Raw genomic sequence first — 24,333 nt, forward strand, 5'->3', positions numbered from 1 at the left:
CAACACACACCCAGAATACAACACACTGTTTTACAACACACACCCAGAATACAACACACTGTTTTACAACACACACCCAGTAATACAACACACTGTTTTACAACACACACCCAGAATACAACACACTGTTTTACAACACACACCCAGAATACAACACACTGTTTTACAACACACACCCAGAATACAACACACTGTTTTACAACACACACCCAGAATACAACACACTGTTTTACAACACACACCCAGAATACAACACACTGTTTTACAACACACACCCAGAATACAACACACTGTTTTACAACACACACCCAGAATACAACACACTGTTTTACAACACACACCCAGAATACAACACACTGTTTTACAACACACACCCAGAATACAACACACTGTTTTACAACACACAGAGACAGAACATACCGTTATAGAACACAGACCTCACACACGACTCATCTACAAAACACACACCGCATCTAGAGAACACACCAACACATACCGTGAGCCGTGGTAGCCTATGTGGTGTGTGTGTTCCATAGATGTGGTGTGTGTTCGTTCCATAGATGTGGTGTGTGTTCGTTCCATAGATGTGGTGTGTGTTGTTCGTTCCATAGATGTGGTGTGTGTTCGTTCCATAGATGTGGTGTGTGTTCGTTCCATAGATGTGGTGTGTGTTCGTTCCATAGATGTGGTGTGTGTTCGTTCCATAGATGTGGTGTGTGTTCGTTCCATAGATGTGGTGTGTTCGTTCCATAGATGTGGTGTGTTTGTTCGTTCCATAGATGTGGTGTGTTTGTTCGTTCCATAGATGTGGTGTGTTCGTTCCATAGATGTGGTGTGTGTTCGTTCGTTCCATAGATGTGAGTGTTCGTTCGTTCCATAGATGTGAGTGTTCGTTCGTTCCATAGATGTGAGTGTTCGTTCGTTCCATAGATGTGAGTGTTCGTTCGTTCCATAGATGTGGTGTGTTTGTTCGTTCCATAGATGTGGTGTGTGTGTTCGTTCCATAGATGTGGTGTGTGTTCGTTCGTTCCATAGATGTGGTGTGTGTTCGTTCGTTCCATAGATGTGGTGTGTGTTCGTTCGTTCCATAGATGTGGTGTGTGTTCGTTCCATAGATGTGGTGTGTGTTCGTTCCATAGATGTGGTGTGTGTTCGTTCCATAGATGTGGTGTGTTCGTTCCATAGATGTGGTGTGTTTGTTCGTTCCATAGATGTGGTGTGTTTGTTCGTTCCATAGATGTGGTGTGTTCGTTCCATAGATGTGGTGTGTTCGTTCCATAGATGTGGTGTGTTCGTTCCATAGATGTGGTGTGTGTTCGTTCGTTCCATAGATGTGAGTGTTCGTTCGTTCCATAGATGTGAGTGTTCGTTCGTTCCATAGATGTGAGTGTTCGTTCGTTCCATAGATGTGGTGTGTGTTCGTTCCATAGATGTGGTGTGTTTGTTCGTTCCATAGATGTGGTGTGTTTGTTCGTTCCATAGATGTGGTGTGTTCGTTCGTTCCATAGATGTGGTGTGTTTGTTCGTTCCATAGATGTGGTGTGTTCGTTCGTTCCATAGATGTGGTGTGTTCGTTCGTTCCATAGATGTGATGTGTTCGTTCGTTCCATAGATGTGGTGTGTTCGTTCGTTCCATAGATGTGGTGTGTGTTCGTTCGTTCCATAGATGTGATGTGTTCGTTCGTTCCATAGATGTGGTGTGTGTTCGTTCCATAGATGTGGTGTGTGTTCGTTCGTTCCATAGATGTGGTGTGTGTTCGTTCGTTCCATAGATGTGGTGTGTGTTCGTTCGTTCCATAGATGTGGTGTGTTCGTTCGTTCCATAGATGTGGTGTGTTCGTTCGTTCCATAGATGTGGTGTGTGTTCGTTCCATAGATGTGGTGTGTTCGTTCGTTCCATAGATGTGGTGTGTTCGTTCGTTCCCATAGATGTGGTGTGTCGTTCGTTCCATAGATGTGGTGTGTTCGTTCGTTCCATAGATGTGGTGTGTTCGTTCGTTCCATAGATGTGGTGTGTTCGTTCGTTCCATAGATGTGGTGTGTTCGTTCGTTCCATAGATGTGGTGTGTTCGTTCGTTCCATAGATGTGGTGTGTTCGTTCGTTCCATAGATGTGGTGTGTTCGTTCGTTCCATAGATGTGGTGTGTTCGTTCGTTCCATAGATGTGGTGTGTTCGTTCGTTCCATAGATGTGGTGTGTTCGTTCGTTCCATAGATGTGGTGTGTTCGTTCGTTCCATAGATGTGGTGTGTTCGTTCGTTCCATAGATGTGGTGTGTTCGTTCGTTCCATAGATGTGGTGTGTTCGTTCGTTCCATAGATGTGGTGTGTTCGTTCGTTCCATAGATGTGGTGTGTTCGTTCGTTCCATAGATGTGGTGTGTTCGTTCGTTCCATAGATGTGGTGTGTTCGTTCGTTCCATAGATGTGGTGTGTTCGTTCGTTCCATAGATGTGGTGTGTGTTCGTTCGTTCCATAGATGTGGTGTGTGTTCGTTCGTTCCATAGATGTGGTGTGTTCGTTCGTTCCATAGATGTGGTGTGTTCGTTCGTTCCATAGATGTGGTGTGTTCGTTCGTTCCATAGATGTGGTGTGTTCGTTCGTTCCATAGATGTGGTGTGTTCGTTCGTTCCATAGATGTGGTGTGTTCGTTCGTTCCATAGATGTGGTGTGTTCGTTCGTTCCATAGATGTGGTGTGTTCGTTCGTTCCATAGATGTGGTGTGTTCGTTCGTTCCATAGATGTGGTGTGTTCGTTCGTTCCATAGATGTGGTGTGTTCGTTCGTTCCATAGATGTGGTGTGTTCGTTCGTTCCATAGATGTGGTGTGTTCGTTCGTTCCATAGATGTGGTGTGTTCGTTCGTTCCATAGATGTGGTGTGTTCGTTCGTTCCATAGATGTGGTGTGTTCGTTCGTTCCATAGATGTGGTGTGTTCGTTCGTTCCATAGATGTGGTGTGTTCGTTCGTTCCATAGATGTGGTGTGTGTTCGTTCCATAGATGTGGTGTGTGTTCGTTCCATAGATGTGGTGTGTGTTCGTTCCATAGATGTGGTGTGTGTTCGTTCCATAGATGTGGTGTGTGTTCGTTCCATAGATGTGGTGTGTGTTCGTTCCATAGATGTGGTGTGTGTTCGTTCCATAGATGTGGTGTGTGTTCGTTCCATAGATGTGGTGTGTGTTCGTTCCATAGATGTGGTGTGTGTTCGTTCCATAGATGTGGTGTGTGTTCGTTCCATAGATGTGGTGTGTGTTCGTTCCATAGATGTGGTGTGTGTTCGTTCCATAGATGTGGTGTGTGTTCGTTCCATAGATGTGGTGTGTGTTCGTTCCATAGATGTGGTGTGTGTTCGTTCCATAGATGTGGTGTGTGTTCGTTCCATAGATGTGGTGTGTGTTCGTTCCATAGATGTGGTGTGTGTTCGTTCCATAGATGTGGTGTGTGTTCGTTCGTTCCATAGATGTGGTGTGTGTTCGTTCGTTCCATAGATGTGGTGTGTGTTCGTTCGTTCCATAGATGTGGTGTGTGTTCGTTCGTTCCATAGATGTGGTGTGTGTTCGTTTGTTCCATAGATGTGGTGTGTGTTCGTTCCATAGATGTGGTGTGTGTTCGTTCCATAGATGTGGTGTGTTCGTTCCATAGATGTGGTGTGTTCGTTCCATAGATGTGGTGTGTTCGTTCCATAGATGTGGTGTGTTCGTTCCATAGATGTGGTGTGTGTTCGTTCCATAGATGTGGTGTGTGTTCGTTCCATAGATGTGGTGTGTGTTCGTTCCATAGATGTGGTGTGTGTTCGTTCGTTCCATAGATGTGGTGTGTGTTCGTTCGTTCCATAGATGTGGTGTGTGTTCGTTCGTTCCATAGATGTGGTGTGTGTTCGTTCGTTCCATAGATGTGGTGTGTGTTCGTTCGTTCCATAGATGTGGGTGTGTTCGTTCGTTCCATAGATGTGATGTGTTCGTTCGTTCCATAGATGTGATGTGTTCGTTCGTTCCATAGATGTGATGTGTTCGTTCGTTCCATAGATGTGATGTGTTCGTTCGTTCCATAGATGTGATGTGTTCGTTCGTTCCATAGATGTGGTGTGTTCGTTCGTTCCATAGATGTGGTGTGTTCGTTCGTTCCATAGATGTGGTGTGTTCGTTCGTTCCATAGATGTGGTGTGTTCGTTCGTTCCATAGATGTGGTGTGTTCGTTCGTTCCATAGATGTGGTGTGTTCGTTCGTTCCATAGATGTGGTGTGTGTTCGTTCCATAGATGTGGTGTGTTCGTTCGTTCCATAGATGTGGTGTGTTCGTTCGTTCCATAGATGTGGTGTGTGTTCGTTCCATAGATGTGGTGTGTGTTCGTTCCATAGATGTGGTGTGTTCGTTCCATAGATGTGGTGTGTGTTCGTTCCATAGATGTGGTGTGTTCGTTCGTTCCATAGATGTGGTGTGTTCGTTCGTTCCATAGATGTGGTGTGTGTTCGTTCGTTCCATAGATGTGGTGTGTGTTCGTTCGTTCCATAGATGTGGTGTGTGTTCGTTCCATAGATGTGGTGTGTTCGTTCCATAGATGTGGTGTGTGTTCGTTCCATAGATGTGGTGTGTTCGTTCGTTCCATAGATGTGGTGTGTTCGTTCGTTCCATAGATGTGGTGTGTGTTCGTTCGTTCCATAGATGTGGTGTGTGTTCGTTCGTTCCATAGATGTGGTGTGTTCGTTCCATAGATGTGGTGTGTGTGTGCTCCCTAGATGTGAGTGTGTGTGTGTGTGTGTGCTCCCTAGATGTGAGTGTGTGTGTGTGTGTGTGCTCCCAGATGTGTGTGTGTGTGTGTGCTCCCTAGATGTGTGTGTGTGTGCTCCCTAGATGTGTGTGTGTGTGTGTGTGTGTGTGCTCCCTAGATGTGTGTGTGTGTGTGTGTGCTCCCTAGATGTGTGTGTGTGTTGTGTGTGCTCCCTAGATGTGTGTGTGTGTGATCCCTAGATGTGTGTGTGTGTGTGTGTGATCCCTAGATGTGTGTGTGTGTGTGTGTGATCCCTAGATGTGTGTGTGTGTGTGTGTGATCCCTAGATGTGTGTGTGTGTGTGTGTGATCCCTAGATGTGTGTGTGTGTGTGTGTGTGTGTGTGTGATCCCTAGATGTGTGTGTGTGTGTGTGTGTGTGTGATCCCTAGATGTGTGTGTGTGTGTGTGATCCCTAGATGTGTGTGTGTGTGTGTGATCCCTAGATGTGTGTGTGTGTGATCCCTAGATGTGTGTGTGTGTGTGTGTGATCCCTAGATGTGTGTGTGTGTGTGTGTGTGTGTGTGTGTGATCCCTAGATGTGTGTGTGTGATCCCTAGATGTGTGTGTGTGATCCCTAGATGTGTGTGTGTGATCCCTAGATGTGTGTGTGTGATCCCTAGATGTGTGTGTGTGTGTGTGTGTGTGTGTGTGTGTGTGTGTGTGTGTGTGTGTGTGTGTGTGTGTGTGTGTGTGTGTGTGTGTTTGTTCCATAGATGTGGTGTGTGTGTTCCATAGATGTAAGTGTGTGTGTTCCATAGATGTGGTGTGTGCTCCCTAGATGTTTGTATTAGATGTGTGTTTAGGCTGCCTCGGCTCACACTATCACTAAACACACATCTAATACAAACACCTATGGAACACACACACTTACATCTATGGAACACACACACCACATCTATGGAACACACACACCACATCTATGGAACACACACACCACATCTATGGAACACACACACCACATCTATGGAACACACACACCACATCTATGGAACACACACACCACATCTATGGAACACACACACCACATCTATGGAACACACACACTTACATCTATGGAACACACACACCACATCTATGGAACACACACACTTACATCTATGGAACACACACACCACATCTATGGAACACACACACCACATCTATGGAACACACACACCACATCTATGGAACACACACACCACATCTATGGAACACACACACCACATCTATGGAACACACACACCACATCTATGGAACACACACACCACATCTATGGAACACACACACTTACATCTATGGAACACACACACCACATCTATGGAACACACACACTTACATCTATGGAACACACACACCACATCTATGGAACACACACACTTACATCTATGGAACACACACACCACATCTATGGAACACACACACACCACATCTATGGAACAAACACACCACATCTATGGAACACACACACCACATCTATGGAACACACACACTTACATCTATGGAACACACACACCACATCTATGGAACACACACACTTACATCTATGGAACACACACACATCTAGGGAGCACACACACACACACACACACACACATCTAGGGAGCACACACACACACACTCACACACACACACATCTAGGGAGCACACACACACACACATCTAGGGAGCACACACACACATCTAGGGAGCACACACACATCTAGGGAGCACACACACACACACACACACACACACACACATCTAGGGAGCACACACACACACACACATCTAGGGAGCACACACACACACACCTAGGGAGCACACACCTAGGGAGCACACACACACATCTAGGGAGCACACACACACACACATCTAGGGAGCACACACACACACACACTAGGGAGCACACACCTAGGGAGCACACACACACATCTAGGGAGCACACACACACACACACACACACACATCTAGGGAGCACACACACACACATCTAGGGAGCACACACACACACACACACACACACACACACACCTAGGGAGCACACACACACACACCTAGGGAGCACACAAACACACACACACACACACACACACATCTAGGGAGCACACACACACACACACACACACACACACACATCTAGGGAGCACACACACACATCTAGGGAGCACACACACACACACACACATCTAGGGAGCACACACACACACACACACACACACACACACATCTAGGGAGCACACACACACACACACACATCTAGGGAGCACACACACACACACACATCTAGGGAGCACACACACACACACACACATCTAGGGAGCACACACACACACACACATCTAGGGAGCACACACACACACACAAACATCTAGGGAGCACACACACACACACACATCTAGGGAGCACACACACACATCTAGGGAGCACACACACACACACACATCTAGGGAGCACACACACACACACACATCTAGGGAGCACACACACACACACATCTAGGGAGCACACACACACACATCTAGGGAGCACACACAAACACATCTAGGGAGCACACACACACACACACACACACACACACACACACACACACACACACACACACACACATCTAGGGAGAACACACACACACATCTAGGGAGCACACACATCTAGGGAGCACACACACACACACACACACACACACACACACATCTAGGGAGCACACACACACACACACACACATCTAGGGAGCACACACACACACACACACACACACATCTAGGGAGCACACACACACACACACACACACACACACACACACATCTAGGGAGCACACACACACACACACACACACACACACACATCTAGGGAGCACACACACACACACACACACATCTAGGGAGCACACACACACACACACACACATCTAGGGAGCACACACACACACACATCTAGGGAGCACACACACACACACACACACATCTAGGGAGCACACACACACACACACACACACACACACACACACACACACACATCTAGGGAGCACACACACACACACACACACATCTAGGGAGCACACACACACACACACACACACACATCTAGGGAGCACACACACACACACACACACACACACACACACACACACACACACACACACACACACACACACACACACACACACACACACACACACACACACACACACACACACACATCAAGGGAGCACACACACACACACACAAACACACACACATCTAGGGAGCACACACACACATCTAGGGAGCACACACACACACACACACACACATCTAGGGAGCACACACACACACACACACACACACACACACACATCTAGGGAGCACACACACACATCTAGGGAGCACACACACACACACACACATCTAGGGAGCACACACACACACACATCTAGGGAGCGCACACACACACACATCTAGGGAGCGCACACACACACACATCTAGGGAGCACACACACACACACATCTAGGGAGCACACACACACACACATCTAGGGAGCACACACACACATCTAGGGAGCACACACACACACACACACACACACACACACACACACACACACACACACACACACACACCTAGGGAGCACACACACACACACACACATCTAGGGAGCACACACACACACACACATCTAGGGAGCACACACACACACACATCTAGGGAGCACACACACACACATCTAGGGAGCACACACACACACATCTAGGGAGCACACACACACACATCTAGGGAGCACACACACACACATCTAGGGAGCACACACACACACATCTAGGGAGCACACACACACACACACACATCTAGGGAGCACACACACACATCTAGGGAGCACACACACACACACACACACACACACATCTAGGGAGCACACACACACACACAAACACACACACACACACACACACACACATCTAGGGAGCACACACATCTAGGGAGCACACACACACACACACACACACACACACACACACACACATCTAGGGAGCACACACACACACACACACACATCTAGGGAGCACACACACACACACACACACATCTAGGGAGCACGCACACACACACACACACACACACACACACATCTAGGGAGCACGCACACACACACACACACACACACACATCTAGGGAGCACACACACACACACACACACACACACACACACACACACACATCTAGGGAGCACACACACACACACACACACACACACACACATCTAGGGAGCACACACACACACACACACACATCTAGGGAGCACACACACATCTAGGGAGCACACACACACACACACATCTAGGGAGCACACACACACACACACATCTAGGGAGCACACACACACACACATCTAGGGAGCACACACACACACATCTAGGGAGCACACACACACACACACACACACACACATCTAGGGAGAACACACACACACATCTAGGGAGCACACACACACACACACACACACACACACACACACACACACACACACACACACACACACATCTAGGGAGAACACACACACACATCTAGGGAGCACACACATCTAGGGAGCACACACACACACACACACACACATCTAGGGAGCACACACACACACACACACACACACACACACATCTAGGGAGCACACACACACACACACACATCTAGGGAGCACACACACACACACATCTAGGGAGCACACACACACACACACACACACATCTAGGGAGCACACACACACACACACACACACACACACACACACACATCTAGGGAGCACACACACACACACACACACATCTAGGGAGCACACACACACACACACACACACACACACATCTAGGGAGCACACACACACACACACACACACACACACACACATCAAGGGAGCACACACACACACACACAAACACACACACATCTAGGGAGCACACACACACATCTAGGGAGCACACACACACACACACACACACACACATCTAGGGAGCACACACACACACACACACACACACACACACACACACACACACACACACACACACACACATCTAGGGAGCACACACACACATCTAGGGAGCACACACACACACACACACATCTAGGGAGCGCACACACACACACATCTAGGGAGCGCACACACACACACATCTAGGGAGCACACACACACACACATCTAGGGAGCACACACACACACATCTAGGGAGCACACACACACATCTAGGGAGCACACACACACACACACACACACACACACACACACACCTAGGGAGCACACACACACACACACATCTAGGGAGCACACACACACACACACATCTAGGGAGCACACACACACACACATCTAGGGAGCACACACACACACACACACACATCTAGGGAGCACACACACACATCTAGGGAGCACACACACACATCTAGGGAGCACACACACACACATCTAGGGAGCACACACACACACATCTAGGGAGCACACACACACACACACACATCTAGGGAGCACACACACACATCTAGGGAGCACACACACACACACATCTAGGGAGCACACACACACACACACACACACACACATCTAGGGAGCACACACACACACACACACACACACACACACACACACACACACACACATCTAGGGAGCACACACATCTAGGGAGCACACACACACACACACACACACACACACACACACACACATCTAGGGAGCACACACACACACACACACACATCTAGGGAGCACACACACACACACACACACATCTAGGGAGCACGCACACACACACACACACATCTAGGGAGCACGCACACACACACACACACACACACACACACATCTAGGGAGCACACACACACACACACACACACACACACACACATCTAGGGAGCACACACACACACACATCTAGGGAGCACACACACATCTAGGGAGCACACACACATCTAGGGAGCACACACACACACACATCTAGGGAGCACACACACACACACACACACACACATCTAGGGAGCACACACACACACACACATCTAGGGAGCACACACACACACACACACACATCTAGGGAGCACACACACACACACACACACACACACATCTAGGGAGCACACACACATCTAGGGAGCACACACACACACACATCTAGGGAGCACACACACACACACACACACATCTAGGGAGCACACACACACACACACACACATCTAGGGAGCACACACACACACACACACACACACACACACACATCAAGGGAGCACACACACACACACACACACACACACACACACACACACACACACATCTAGGGAGCACACACACACATCTAGGGAGCACACACACACACACACATCTAGGGAGCACACACACACACATCTAGGGAGCACACACACACATCTAGGGAGCACACACACACACACACACACACCTAGGGAGCACACACACACACACACATCTAGGGAGCACACACACACACACATCTAGGGAGCACACACACACACACACACACACACACACACACACATCTAGGGAGCACACACACACACACACACACATCTAGGGAGCACACACACACACACACACACACACACACATCTAGGGAGCACACACACACACACACACACACACACACACACACACACATCAAGGGAGCACACACACACACACACACAAACACACACACATCTAGGGAGCACACACACACATCTAGGGAGCACACACACACACACACACACACACACACACACACACATCTAGGGAGCACACACACACACACACACACACACACACACACACACACACATCTAGGGAGCACACACACACATCTAGGGAGCACACACACACACACACACATCTAGGGAGCACACACACACACACATCTAGGGAGCGCACACACACACACATCTAGGGAGCACACACACACACATCTAGGGAGCACACACACACACATCTAGGGAACACACACACACATCTAGGGAACACACACAGAGCCAGAATTCCTATTCAGAGCTATTATTCATCCAGAGAACTCCAGCCATGATCACAGAGATGATTATCCTGAATACTCTACAGTTTATAACACAACACGGGCACAGCTTCAAACACTCCTCTACCTGCACTCCCTCTGACACACACGGTCATGTTGTTACTGTTTACCACACCAAGAACGCTTTCATCGTCTGCAACATCTAGACTCCCTGCAACACGGAAATACTCCACACACACAGACACACAAAGACCTAGCAACATTACATAAACACATTGTTTCACTAAACACATTCTGAGAGAATGATCAGACATGAACCCAGCCACATTCACACAGCTGTTAAATGCATTGTAACATAAACAAACAGCCGATGTCAATCAATCCATCACATTTTATATATATCAGCTGATGTCACAAAGTGCTGTACAGAATCCCAGCCTAAAACCCCAAACAACAAGCAAAGCAGATGTAGAAGCACGTGGCTAGGAAAAACTCCCTAGAAAGGCAGGAACCTAGGAAGAAACCTAGAGAGGAACCAGGCTCTGAGGTGTGGCCAGTCCTCTTCTGGGTGTGATGGGTGGAGATTATAACAGTGCATGGTCATTAAGGCCAGATTGTTCCTCACTATATTATGATGTCTGACTGTCTATGGTGGTGTGGAACAGAAACACTACATGTATATTATGATGTCTGACTGTCTATGGTGGTGTGGAACAGAAACACTACATGTATATTATGATGTCTGTCTATGGTGGTGTGGAACAGAAACACTACATGTATATTATGATGTCTGTCTATGGTGGTGTGGAACAGAAACACTACATGTATATTATGATGTCTGACTGTCTATGGTGGTGTGGAACAGAAACACTACATGTATATTATGATGTCTGACTGTCTATGGTGGTGTGGAACAGAAACACTACATGTATATTATGATGTCTGACTGTCTATGGTGGTGTGGAACAGAAACACTACATGTATATTATGATGTCTGACTGTCTATGGTGGTGTGGAACAGAAACACTACATGCATGCTGTTAGCGTGTTGTATGCGTTTTCTCGGTGGGTGGGAGGTCACTTGGCACATGTTGATTACACGGGTGCTGTCAGGTAGAGGATTGATGATGTCATTAAGAAAGGACCTGACCTCTTCTCAAAACCCCAGTGGAAACAGCAGACGTCATCCCAGATGGATGATGACACATTAACTTAATCCAGACCCGGGCAGTTGTTTACCTATCACTCAATGTGGTGACTAGCTAACACGGAAAACATGTTTCCCCCCCAGGACACCGGCAGAGTTAAAAAGGATGCCAAAAATGTGTTTTTAACAACTAACCATTTGTAAAAATAGAAACAGGGGAACTATGTTGGATGAGAACTGTGAGTCAGAACGAGGGACAGAGAGACAGAGTGGGTATATAAAGAGAGACAGGTAGAGAAAGGGAGAGAGCGAGAGAGGGGCATATAAAGAGGGGTAGAGAGAGGGGTATATAAAGAGAGACAGGTAGAGAAAGGGAGAGAGCAAGAGAGGGGCATATAAAGAGGGGTAGAGAGAGGGGTATATAAAGAGAGACAGGTAGAGAAAGGGAGAGAGCAAGAGAGGGGCATATAAAGAGAGGGGTAAAGAGAGGGGTAGAGAAAGAGAGGGGTAGAGAAAGGGAGAGAGCGAGAGAGGGGCATATAAAGAGAGGGGTAGAGAGAGGGGTATATAAAGAGAGGGGTAGAGAAAGGGAGAGAGCGAGAGAGGGGCATATAAAGAGGGGTAGAGAGAGGGGTATATAAAGAGAGACAGGTAGAGAAAGGGAGAGAGCAAGAGAGGGGCATATAAAGAGGGGTAGAGAGAGGGGTATATAAAGAGAGACAGGTAGAGAAAGGGAGAGAGCAAGAGAGGGGCATATAAAGAGAGGGGTAAAGAGAGGGGTATATAAAGAGAGGGGTAGAGAAAGGGAGAGAGCAAGAGAGGGGCATATAAAGAGAGGGGTAAAGAGAGGGGTATATAAAGAGAGGGGTAGAGAAAGGGAGAGAGCGAGAGAGGGGCATATAAAGAGGGGTAGAGAGAGGGGTATATAAAGAGAGACAGGTAGAGAAAGGGAGAGAGCGAGAGAGGGGCATATAAAGAGGGGTAGAGAGAGGGGTATATAAAGAGAGGGGTAGAGAAAGGGAGAGAGCGAGAGAGGGGCATATAAAGAGGGGTAGAGAGAGGAGTATATAAAGAGAGGGGTAGAGAGAGGGGTATATAAAGAGAGGGGTAGAGAAAGGGCGAGAGCGAGAGAGGGGCATATAAAGAGAGGGGTAGAGAGAGGGGTATATAAAGAGAGGGGTAGAGAAAGGGCGAGAGCGAGAGAGGGGCATATAAAGAGAGGGGTAGAGAGAGGGGTATATAAAGAGAGGGGTAGAGAAAGGGAGAGAGCGAGAGAGGGGCATATAAAGAGGGGTAGAGAGAGGGGCATATAAAGAGAGGGGTAGAGAGAGGGGTATATAAAGAGAGGGGTAGAGAAAGGGAGAGAGCGAGAGAGGGGCATATAAAGAGGGGTAGAGAGAGGAGTATATAAAGAGAGACAGGTAGAGAAAGGGAGAGAGCGAGAGAGGGGCATATAAAGAGGGGTAGAGAGAGGGGTATATAAAGAGAGGGGTAGAGAAAGGGAGAGAGCGAGAGAGGGGCATATAAAGAGGGGTAGAGAGAGGGGTATATAAAGAGAGGGGTAGAGAAAGGGAGAGAGCGAGAGAGGGGCATATAAAGAGGGGTAGAGAGAGGAGTATATAAAGAGAGGGGTAGAGAAGGGAGAGAGCGAGAGAGGGGCATATAAAGAGGGGTAGAGAGAGGAGTATATAAGAGAGGGGTAGAGAAAGGGAGAGAGCGAGAGAGGGGCATATAAAGAGGGGTAGAGAGAGGAGTATATAAAGAGAGGGGTAGAGAAAGGGAGAGAGCGAGAGGTATACAAAGAGAGAGGGGAAGAGAAAGGGAGAGAAGGCGCTCGGCGTTAAACAAATGTGAACTGTTTCTCTCAAGAAAAGGGTGCCATTGAGAGGAGTGATTACTGGGGTAGCGGTAAATGTAAAAGTTGGTGCGACGCAGACAGGGTGGGGAAACAGAAAAGTCATTGTTCTTGAGTTTTGATGTTGAGTCTTTGCCCGACAAAGTAATGTTAGAATATATAAGTTATCCTGTACGAGCTATTGTGCCGAATACATTACGTTGTTACAGGTGTCAAGCTTCTGGGCATGTGGCAGCAGTGCGTAGGAGGGAGGTTCCTAGGTGTGAGAAGTGTGCAGAAGGGCATGACACAAAGGAATATGTAGCATTGGGGAAAGTAGCGGTATGTGTTAATTGTAGGGGTGCCCATGGAGCTGGGGATCAGATGTCCCTTGCGAGAGAGGCAGGTTGAGGTTTCCAGGGTTAGAGTAGTGCAGAAGTTGTCATGTGCTGAGGCAGTGAAGAAAGTAGAGGAAGATGGGTCAAGGGGGAGGGATCCTGAGAGGAGTGGTGTGAGTAGTAGACCTGTACCAGTACAGAGGGATAGGCCAACAAGTGATATATGTTTCATTAAGATTGGATTTTTAGCATTTAAAGCAATGGTTATCAACTGTACTGCAGGGATGGAATGTAAGTTGCAGAAAATTGAAGTTGTGGTGGCAGAGAGGTATTTGGGTGTGTGAGACTTGACATCAGAAGAGTTACAGGGTGTGTTAGGTGGTGGTGTCCCATCCTTTCAGGCTGTTGGCATGTAGGACTAAATAGATTTAAATAGTGGAGTAGGGTGGTGTTATTTACATTTTTTGTGAGTGTAGTGTTAGAATAAGTTCGATGGTAGGGTATTTGTTAATTTCACACAAAGTATAAGGGAGTTGTACACCAGTCTAGTAGGTGGCAGTAATGCAACATATTGGATGCCAACCACCATTAAACCTCATCGAAGAAGTAGGGAGAGAGAAGGAGAGGGGTAGAGAAAGAGAGAGAGGGGTAGAGAAAGAGAGAGAGGGGTAGAGAAGGAGAGAGGGGTAGAGAAGGAGAGAGGGGTAGAGAAGGAGAGGGGTGGAGAGAGACAGAAGTAGAGGAGAGAGGGGTAGAGAAGGAGAGGGGTGGAGGGAGACAGAAGTAGAGGAGAGAGGGGTAGAGAAGGAGAGAGGGGTAGAGAAGGAGAGAGAGGAGTAGAGAAGGAGACAGAGGGGTAGAGAAGGAGACAGAAGGAGAGAGAGGAGTAGAGAAGGAGACAGAAGGAGAGAGAGGAGGAGAGAAGGAGACAGAAGGAGAGAGAGGAGGTAGAGAAGGAGACAGAAGGAGAGAGAGGAGTAGAGAAGGAGACAGAAGGAGAGAGAGGAGTAGAGAAGGAGACAGAAGGAGAGAGAGGAGGAGAGAAGGAGAGAGGGGTAGAGAGAGAGAGCGATATAAAGAGAGAGAGGGGTAGAGAAGGAGAGAGAGGGGTGGAGAGAGAGACAGAGGTATATAAAGACAGAGGGGTGGAGAGAGACAGAGGTATATAAAGAGAGAGGGGTAGAGAGACAGGTGCTCTGCCAGCCAAAGGGGCAACATGGAACATTTTATTAAATGCAACAGTAATGTTGTTATGACCATAATGAAGCAGAGGTAATAAAGTGGATGTTGTTTCCTGGACATAGTCATGGTGAAGTCAGGCTGCACACCACACACACTAGTTGTTAAACTCACCGGGCTGTCGGTCCCTGTCTGTTTCCGGGTGCTGGGCACCACCTCCAGCTTGGCATTGTTTGGCACGCTGGCAAACCTCCACTGGAGCGACAGGTCCAGAACGTTCCTCTGAAATCTGTCGATGGGATGGATGATAGAGAGAGAGGGATGAGGCTTTAGTAAAATGGCAGTGTCCCAAGCCCCGTAAACAAATGACATGGACAGAGCGCGCACACGACTAGCCATCCCTCCCCTCCCTCTCCAAAAACAGCTTCATCATAGTCCAGTTTGATGATTTGGGTACCACTACAAAACATTCACCGAAAATGTTGTAATAAAGAGGATATCTAGCTTGTCTTTCAGTTCACAGAGCTAGCCAGCTAACGATAGCATGTCTAACGACCAAGTTAGCTAGCTAGGCTAACAACAAAGCTCTCAACTCACTTTAAACCGTGGTCGTCAGGATTAATTCCATGTTTCTTGCAGACGTCTTCGAGGACCTAAATACAAAGTATTGGTTATCTATCAGCTAAACAAGTTAGCTAGCTAAGCAACTTTGTGCAGACAAAGAGAGAAAAACGAGCAGGCTAAACTGAACAGTCATTGTTCAACCGACATGGAAAGGTCACTCTCGTTTTCATAACCTAGAAAAGGGAGACAGTTATTTTAAACGCAGACTGGGAGAGCAGGAAATCAGCTTTATTACTACCTACCTGTAACAAAGGTGTGTTTGGCGATATTTTTACGGTTTGTCTTCTTCCATTGGGAGTCAAAACTGTCACTGTTGTGCTGGCCGCCATTGTGGTGTGACGTCCAGTTGTTTGTTTGAATAAACTTTATTGACACAATTGTCTTTATGGCCTACTGTGGTAGCATCAGCGTGTGTGTGACTGTCTGTACCTGTGTGTGATATGGTATTGTGTTAAAGGGGACACCAACCGTGTGGTGATGGTGTGTTCCATTATTTTCGTGTCTGCTCTGTAGCAGAGGGGGAGAGAGGTTGGTGGCCAGGGGCGAAAATCTGATATCAACTTTGGAGGGGACAATTACATGACATTTCTCAAGAGCAATTCCTGTGGGGGACACCAAAAGTAGTGCTGTAACACATAGCCTACATTGTAATAGGGTAAATGTATATTGAGGAACCAAAGAAATAAGGTGTTTGCCGTACTCCTAACTACCGGTACCCAAAACTACACAACTAATCACAACAGCAATACCATTGCCTTTAACAAATCTTAGTTCAGTCACCAGTTTAAGTTGAGAGTGGGGGTATCCATGGCATTTTCCAATTATGTTCCTATTTTATAAGTCAAAAAAATTGAGAACCTTTCATAATGTTGCCAAACAAAGACTCAACAAACTTACCCGAGACTCCCTGTCTCTGCCAGTCTGTCCCTGCATATCTGTCCCCAACTCTGCTGTCTGTGTGCCATCTGTTGCCTGCTCTGCCTAATGACATCATTGTGAAACATTTCCAATAGAATTTCATTTCTTTTTTATGAACATTTTATCAACTAGTCTTTGAGATATTAGGCTACTAGGGTTCTTACTCTGCGTTTTGGTGTACTGAAAAATACTCTGATGTCCGTCTTTTATTTTTCTGCCATTTTTCTACCTGGCTGGCTGGCTGGCTACACACACACACAGTGTGTAGGTTATTTACAGTAGGAGATGGGCTTCTATCATCTTATCTTTTATCATTCTATTTGGGCTTCGATCTAAAAGGTAGCTAGCAAATGTGAAACGGATTAAAATGACAAGAGTTGACAGCTGTATGAGTTCACCATTTACACAACATATGCTGCAACCTTTTGTAATTTTAATCGTTTGTTTCATATTGGCTGGCTTCCAACAATAGCTGAATTTGCAAAGCTAGCGAGCACCAATTCCGTTTCAGTGGTGTTTGCTATAATCTTTGCTACCCGGGTTAAATAAAGGTGAAATAAAATAAATAAATAAAAGTTCCCTTGCGACAATTTAGCTTTTGCAACGAGACCATTAAATATATTTAAGACAATGGTAGAAGAGAGTGTAGTTCTGTTCAGTTTGGACTCCAGTTTATCGCTAACCTTATCACAGGGACTTTGAAGCACTAACTTACATCATCTGCATGCTGATCTTGGAATAAATTGACGATAGCAAAGATTCCATCTTTGACGAGGCCACATAAATGGAATAGGTACTAGCTAGCTTAATAGTTAATATTTGCGAGCTAGCTATGCATATTCAGCTAGTGTGTGTGCGCGATTGACTGGATTAACCTCACGTCAGTTACGTTCATTGAGTGCCTTTCAGACAGTGGATACCACCCCTCTGTTACCTTGCCAACTAAGGAACTGGCAGTGGATCAAACCATTGTGAGGCAAAGGGTGGGGGGGGTCGCAATCTTTTGAAACTTAAAAACGCGCTATTAAGTGTCTATAATCAGCACAATTGCTTTCATTGCGAATTATTAATATTATTTAAATTACATAGTTATGTTTCAGTGATATATTGGGGGGGACAAATCATATTTTTCCCAGGATGGGGGGGTCGTGTCCCCACCGTCCCCCCCGGGATTTCCGCCCCTGTTGGTGGCAGGGGGAGGCAGGTGAGAGAGAGATGGAGGGGGAGGGAGGAGGGTTTAAGAGGGCTGAACATTTTTCAGGTGCCTCCATGGACTCATGGTGACTGGTGCTTTGATCTAGACATTCTGGTATGGTACACACACTCATCTCATGCTCTCTCTCACTCTCTCTTTCCACACACACACACACACACACACACACACACACACACACACACACACACACACACACACACACACACACACGCACACACACACACACACACACACACACACACACCACAAGGAGTCCTAATTACTTCCAACTGCTCTCAGTCTTTAATGGGGGAGAGAAGGAGGAGGAGAGGTGAGAGAACAGGGGAGAGGAGAGAAGGAGGAGGAGGGGTAAGAGAACAGGGGAGAGGAGTGGAGGAGAGAAGGAGGAGGAGGGGTAAGAGAACAGGGGAGAGGAGTGGAGGAGAGAAGGAGGAGGAGGGGTAAGAGAACAGGGGAGAGGTGTGGAGGAGAGGAGGAGGAGGAGGGGTAAGAGAACAGGGAAGGGTGTTGAGGAGAGGAGGAGGAGGAGGGGTGAGAGAACAGGGGAGAGGTATGGAGGAGAGAAGGAGGAGGAGGGGTGAAAGAACAGGGGAGAGGTGTGGAGGAGAGGAGGAGGAGGGGTAAGAGAACAGGGGAGAGGTGTGGAGGAGAGGAGGAGGAGGGGTAAGATAGAGAGAGGTGTGGAGGAGAGGAGGAGGAGGAGGGGTGAGAGAACAGGGGAGAGGTGTGGAGGGAAGGAGGAGGAGTGGTGAGAGAACAGGGGAGAGGTGTGGAGGGAAGGAGGAGGAGTGGTGAGAGAACAGGGGAGAGGTGTGGAGGAGAGAAGGAGGAGGAGGGGTAAGAGAACAGGGGAGAGGTGTGGAGGAGAGAAGGAGGAGGATGTGTGAGAGAACAGGGGAGAGGTGTGGAGGAGAGAAAGAGGAGGGGTGAGAGAACAGGGGAGAGGAGTGGAGGAGAGGAGGAGGAGGGGTGAGAGAACAGGGGAGAGGTGTGGAGGAGAGGAGGAGGAGGAGGGGTAAGATGGAGAGAGGTGTGGAGGAGAGAAAGAGGAGGAGGGGTAAGAGAACAGGGGAGAGGAGTGGAGGAGAGGAGGAGGAGGGGTAGGAGGTCTGCTGTCTGTACACACCTGCTGTGGAGGGCGAGTGGTATTCAGGTGGGAGGAGTGTTTTTTCAGTAGGATGATTGGGGGTGTTTCAGAGGGTCACGTGTCCCAGAGTCCTCCTGTTCAGGTTGGATTAACTTCAAACAGCTAAATTGGCGTTCGGTACATGTAGGACCCTGGGTCACATTCATTAGTGCACACTCTAGCAAGATGTTTTGCAACAGAAAATGAAAACATGCGTTTCTTATTGGACAAGCTCAGGTCATTACTCCCTGTTTCAGCCTATTTGCTTCCTAGTGAATACGACCCTGTTATGGTATGTTCCAGGTATAGAACCTGCTGCTGTGAGTTCCTGGAGGAAACCCAGGGGCGGAAATCCCAGGGGGGACGGGGGGGACACGACCCTCCCATCCTGGGAAAAATATGATTTGTCCCCCCCAATATATCACTGTAAACATTTCTATGTAATTTAAACAATATTAATAATACGCAATGAAAGCAATTGTGCCGATTATAGACACTTAATAGCGTGTTTTTAAGTTTCAAAAGTTTGCGACCCGCCACCATTTGCCTCACAATGGTTTGATCCACTGCCAGTTCCTTAGTTGGCAAGGTAACAGAGGGTTCGTATCTACTGTCTGAAAGGCACTCAATGCACGTAACTGACGGGAGGTTCATCCAGTCAATCGCGCCAGGGTTCACACACACACACTAGCTGAATTTGCAGAGCTAGCGCGCAAATATTAACTATTAAGCTAGCTAGTACCTATTCCATTTATGTGGCGTCGTCAAAGATGGAATCTTTGCTAACGTCAATTTATTCCAAGATCAGCATGCATGTTAGTTAGTGCTTCAAAGTCCCTGTGATAAGGTTAGCGATAAACTGAACAGAACTACACACTGTTCTACCATTGTCTTAAATATATTTAATGGTCTCGTTGCAAAAGCTAAATTGTCGCAAGGGAACTTTTATTTATTTATTTTATTTCACCTTTATTTAACCCGGGTAGCAAAGATTATAGCAAACACCACTGAAACGGAATTGGTGCTCGCTAGCTTTGCAAATTCAGCTATTGTTGGAAGCCAGCCAATATGAAACAAACGATTAAAATTACAAAAGGTTGCAGAATATGTTGTGTAAATGGTGAACTCATACAGCTGTCAACTCTTGTCACTGCAATCTGTTTCACATTTGCTAGCTACCTTTTAGATCGAAGCCCATATAGAATGATAGAAGATAAGATGATAGAAGCCCATCTCCTACTGTAAATAACCTACACACTGTGTGTGTGTAGCCAGCCAGCCAGCCAACCAGCCAGGTAGAAAAATGGCAGATAAAAGACGGACATCAGAGTATTTTTCAGTACACCAAAACGCAAAGTAAGAACCCTAGTAGCCAAATATCTCAGACTAGTTGATAAAATGTTCATAAGAAAGAAGTGAAATGCTAATGGAAATGTTTCACAATGATGTCATTAGGCAGAGCAGGCAACAGATGGCACACAGACAGCAGAGTTGGGGACAGATATGCAGGGACAGACTGGCAGAGACAGGGAGTCTCAGGTAAGTTTGTTGAGTCTTTGTTTGGCAACATTATGAAAGGTTCTACATTTTTTTGACTTGTAAAATAGGAACATAATTGGAAAATGCCATGGATACCCCCACTCTCACACTCTTAAACTGGTGACTGAACTAAGATTTGTTAAAGGCAATGGTATTGCTGTTGTGATTAGTTGTGTCGTTTTGGGTACCGGTAGTTAGGAGTACGGCAAACACCTTATTTCTTTGGTTCCTCAATATACATTTACCATATTACAACGTAGGCTATGTGTTACAGCACTACTTTTGGTGTCCCCCTCAGGAATTGCTCTTGAGAAAATGTCATGTAATTGTCCCCTCCAAAGTTGATATCAGATTTTCGCCCCTGAGGAAACCCCTGCGAGGAAACCCTTCCTGTCTGGCCTGCTTCAAACACCTGTATTGGTCTTGTTCATTATGGCAACGGACCATGTTTTTAAATGCTCTTCAACCGATTAACTCAAATGGATGTCTTATTGGGCAAGTCCAGGAAGTCACTCCTTGTTTCAGTCCATTTTCTTCTGTTTGGTGTATAATGAACAGGCCCCAGATAGGACCTTTCACAGGGAGGTGAATAACAACTAACCATGTTGGACCTGTTGTTTCTGAAGGAGGGGCAATCTACTGGGCTAGTCAGGCAGTCTACTGGGCTAGTCAATCAGTCTACTGGGCTAGTCAGTCAGTCTACTGGGCTAGTCAGTCAGTCAGTCTACTGGGCTAGTCAGTCAGTCAGTCTACTGGGCTAGTCAGTCAGTCAGTCTACTGGGCTAGTCAGCCAGTCTACTGGGCTAGTCAGCCAGTCTACTGGGCTAGTCAGCCAGTCTACTGGGCTAGTCAGTCAGTCTACTGGGCTAGTCAGGCAGTCTACTGGGCTAGTCAGGCAGTCTACTGGGCTAGTCAGGCAGTCTACTGGGCTAGTCAGGCAGTCTACTGGGCTAGTCAGCCAGTCTACCGGGCTAGTCAGCCAGTCTACTGGGCTAGTCAGCCAGTCTACTGGGCTAGTCAGTCAGTCTACTGGGCTAGTCAGGCAGTCTACTGGGCTAGTCAGGCAGTCTACTGGGCTAGTCAGGCAGTCTACTGGGCTAGTCAGTCAGTCTACTGGGCTAGTCAGTCAGTCTACTGGGCTAGTCAGGCAGTCTACTAGGGGGTAAAGGGATGAGGTTTTTCCAAAGGAAACCCCATTCCACTGTCCAAACTACTCCAGCCTCAACACCTTCTCTGACACACACACACACACACACACACACACACACACACACACACACACACACACACACACACACACACACACACACACACACACACACACACACACACACACACACACACACACACACACACACACACACATACCTTCCCTGGCATGAGAGTGAAGAGCTGTTGTCACGATGGGGTCACTCAGTAGAAACCTCCTTGGTTCTGGTGACAGACGGTCACAGGGTTTCATAGTGTTCTGGTCAAAAGTCGTGCCCTGTAGTATATAGGAGTATGGTTCCATTTGGGACATGACTGCAATGTGACTACAACGTGACTGCAGTTAGACTGGTCTCCTCTAGGTGACAGTGTTTACCAGTGAATGAGAGGATATGTCATTCATGTTTCACTATGGATAGTAATAATGAATAGTAATAATGAATAGTGATAATGAATAGTAATAATGAATGGTAATAATGGATAGTAGTAATGGATAGTAATAATGGATAGTAATAATGAATGGTGATAATGGATAGTAATAATGAATGGTAATAATGGATAGTAGTAATGGATAGTAATAATGGATAGTAATAATGAATGGTGATAATGGATAGTAATAATGAATGGTAATAATGGATAGTAATAATGAATGGTAATAATAAATATTAATCATTAGTAATAATGGATAGTAATAATGAATAGTGATAATGGATAGTAAAAATGAATAGTAATAATGGATAGTAATCATGGATAGTAATCAAGGATAGTAATAATGGATAGTGATAATGAATAGTGATAATGAATGGTAATAATGAATAGCAATAATGGATAGTAATAATGGATAGTAATAATGGATAGTGATAATGAATAGTGATAATGAATGGTAATAATGAATAGCAATAATGGATAGTAATAATGGATAGTAATAATGAATAGTAATAATGGATAGTAACAATGAATTGTAATAATGAATAGTAATAATCAATAGTAATAATAGATAGTAATAATGAATAGCAATAATGGATAGTAATAATGAATAGTAATAATGGATAGTAATAATGAATAGGTCAATATCAAGCTGGGGATCAGTCATTAGAGTACTTACTAAGAAAAAGTAACAATATTCTATGAAGTTCATGTGACCTCTCTCTCTCTCTCTCTCTCTGTCTCTCTCTCTCTCTGTCTCTCTCTCCCTCTGTCTCTCTCTCTCGCTGTCACTCCCTCTGTCTCTGTCTCTCTCTCCCTCTGTCTCTCTCTCTCTCTCTCTCTCTCTCTCTCTCTCTCTCTCTCTCCTCATGTCTTTGTAGAATGTGTCTCTCTATTTATATCCAGCTTGGTCATCTCTCTCCATTCCTTGAAGTCTGGAACGTGTCTGCATGCTTTACCACACACACACACATACCCCCCTCACACACACATCCATCGGCCCAACCCTTGTATTTAAATAACTTTCTCTGACTGACTGACTGACTGACCACCTCCATGTCTCCTCAGAGAGAGCGAGAGAGAG

General features: G+C 46.6%; 1 protein-coding gene across 2 annotated transcripts in view; it reads right to left on the bottom strand.

Annotated features, from left to right (window-relative positions):
• Positions 1-17,278, bottom strand: part of aspscr1 (ASPSCR1 tether for SLC2A4, UBX domain containing) — a 39,178-nt gene extending 21,900 nt beyond the window's left edge. For both annotated transcript variants that reach the window (XM_082966760.1, XM_045709169.2), the window contains exons 1-3: positions 17,058-17,278; positions 16,789-16,844; positions 16,366-16,480 (exon numbers count right to left, since the gene is read on the bottom strand). In XM_082966760.1, coding sequence (XP_082822886.1) covers positions 16,366-16,480; positions 16,789-16,844; positions 17,058-17,144 — 258 coding nt within the window. In that variant the 5' untranslated portion in view covers positions 17,145-17,278. The remainder of the gene's footprint in view (positions 1-16,365; positions 16,481-16,788; positions 16,845-17,057) is intronic.
• Positions 17,279-24,333: the final 7,055 nt, after the last annotated feature.

Source organism: Salmo salar, chromosome 02, assembly GCF_965601325.2.
Source record: "Salmo salar chromosome 02, fSalSal1, whole genome shotgun sequence".
Lineage (NCBI taxonomy): Eukaryota > Metazoa > Chordata > Actinopteri > Salmoniformes > Salmonidae > Salmo > Salmo salar.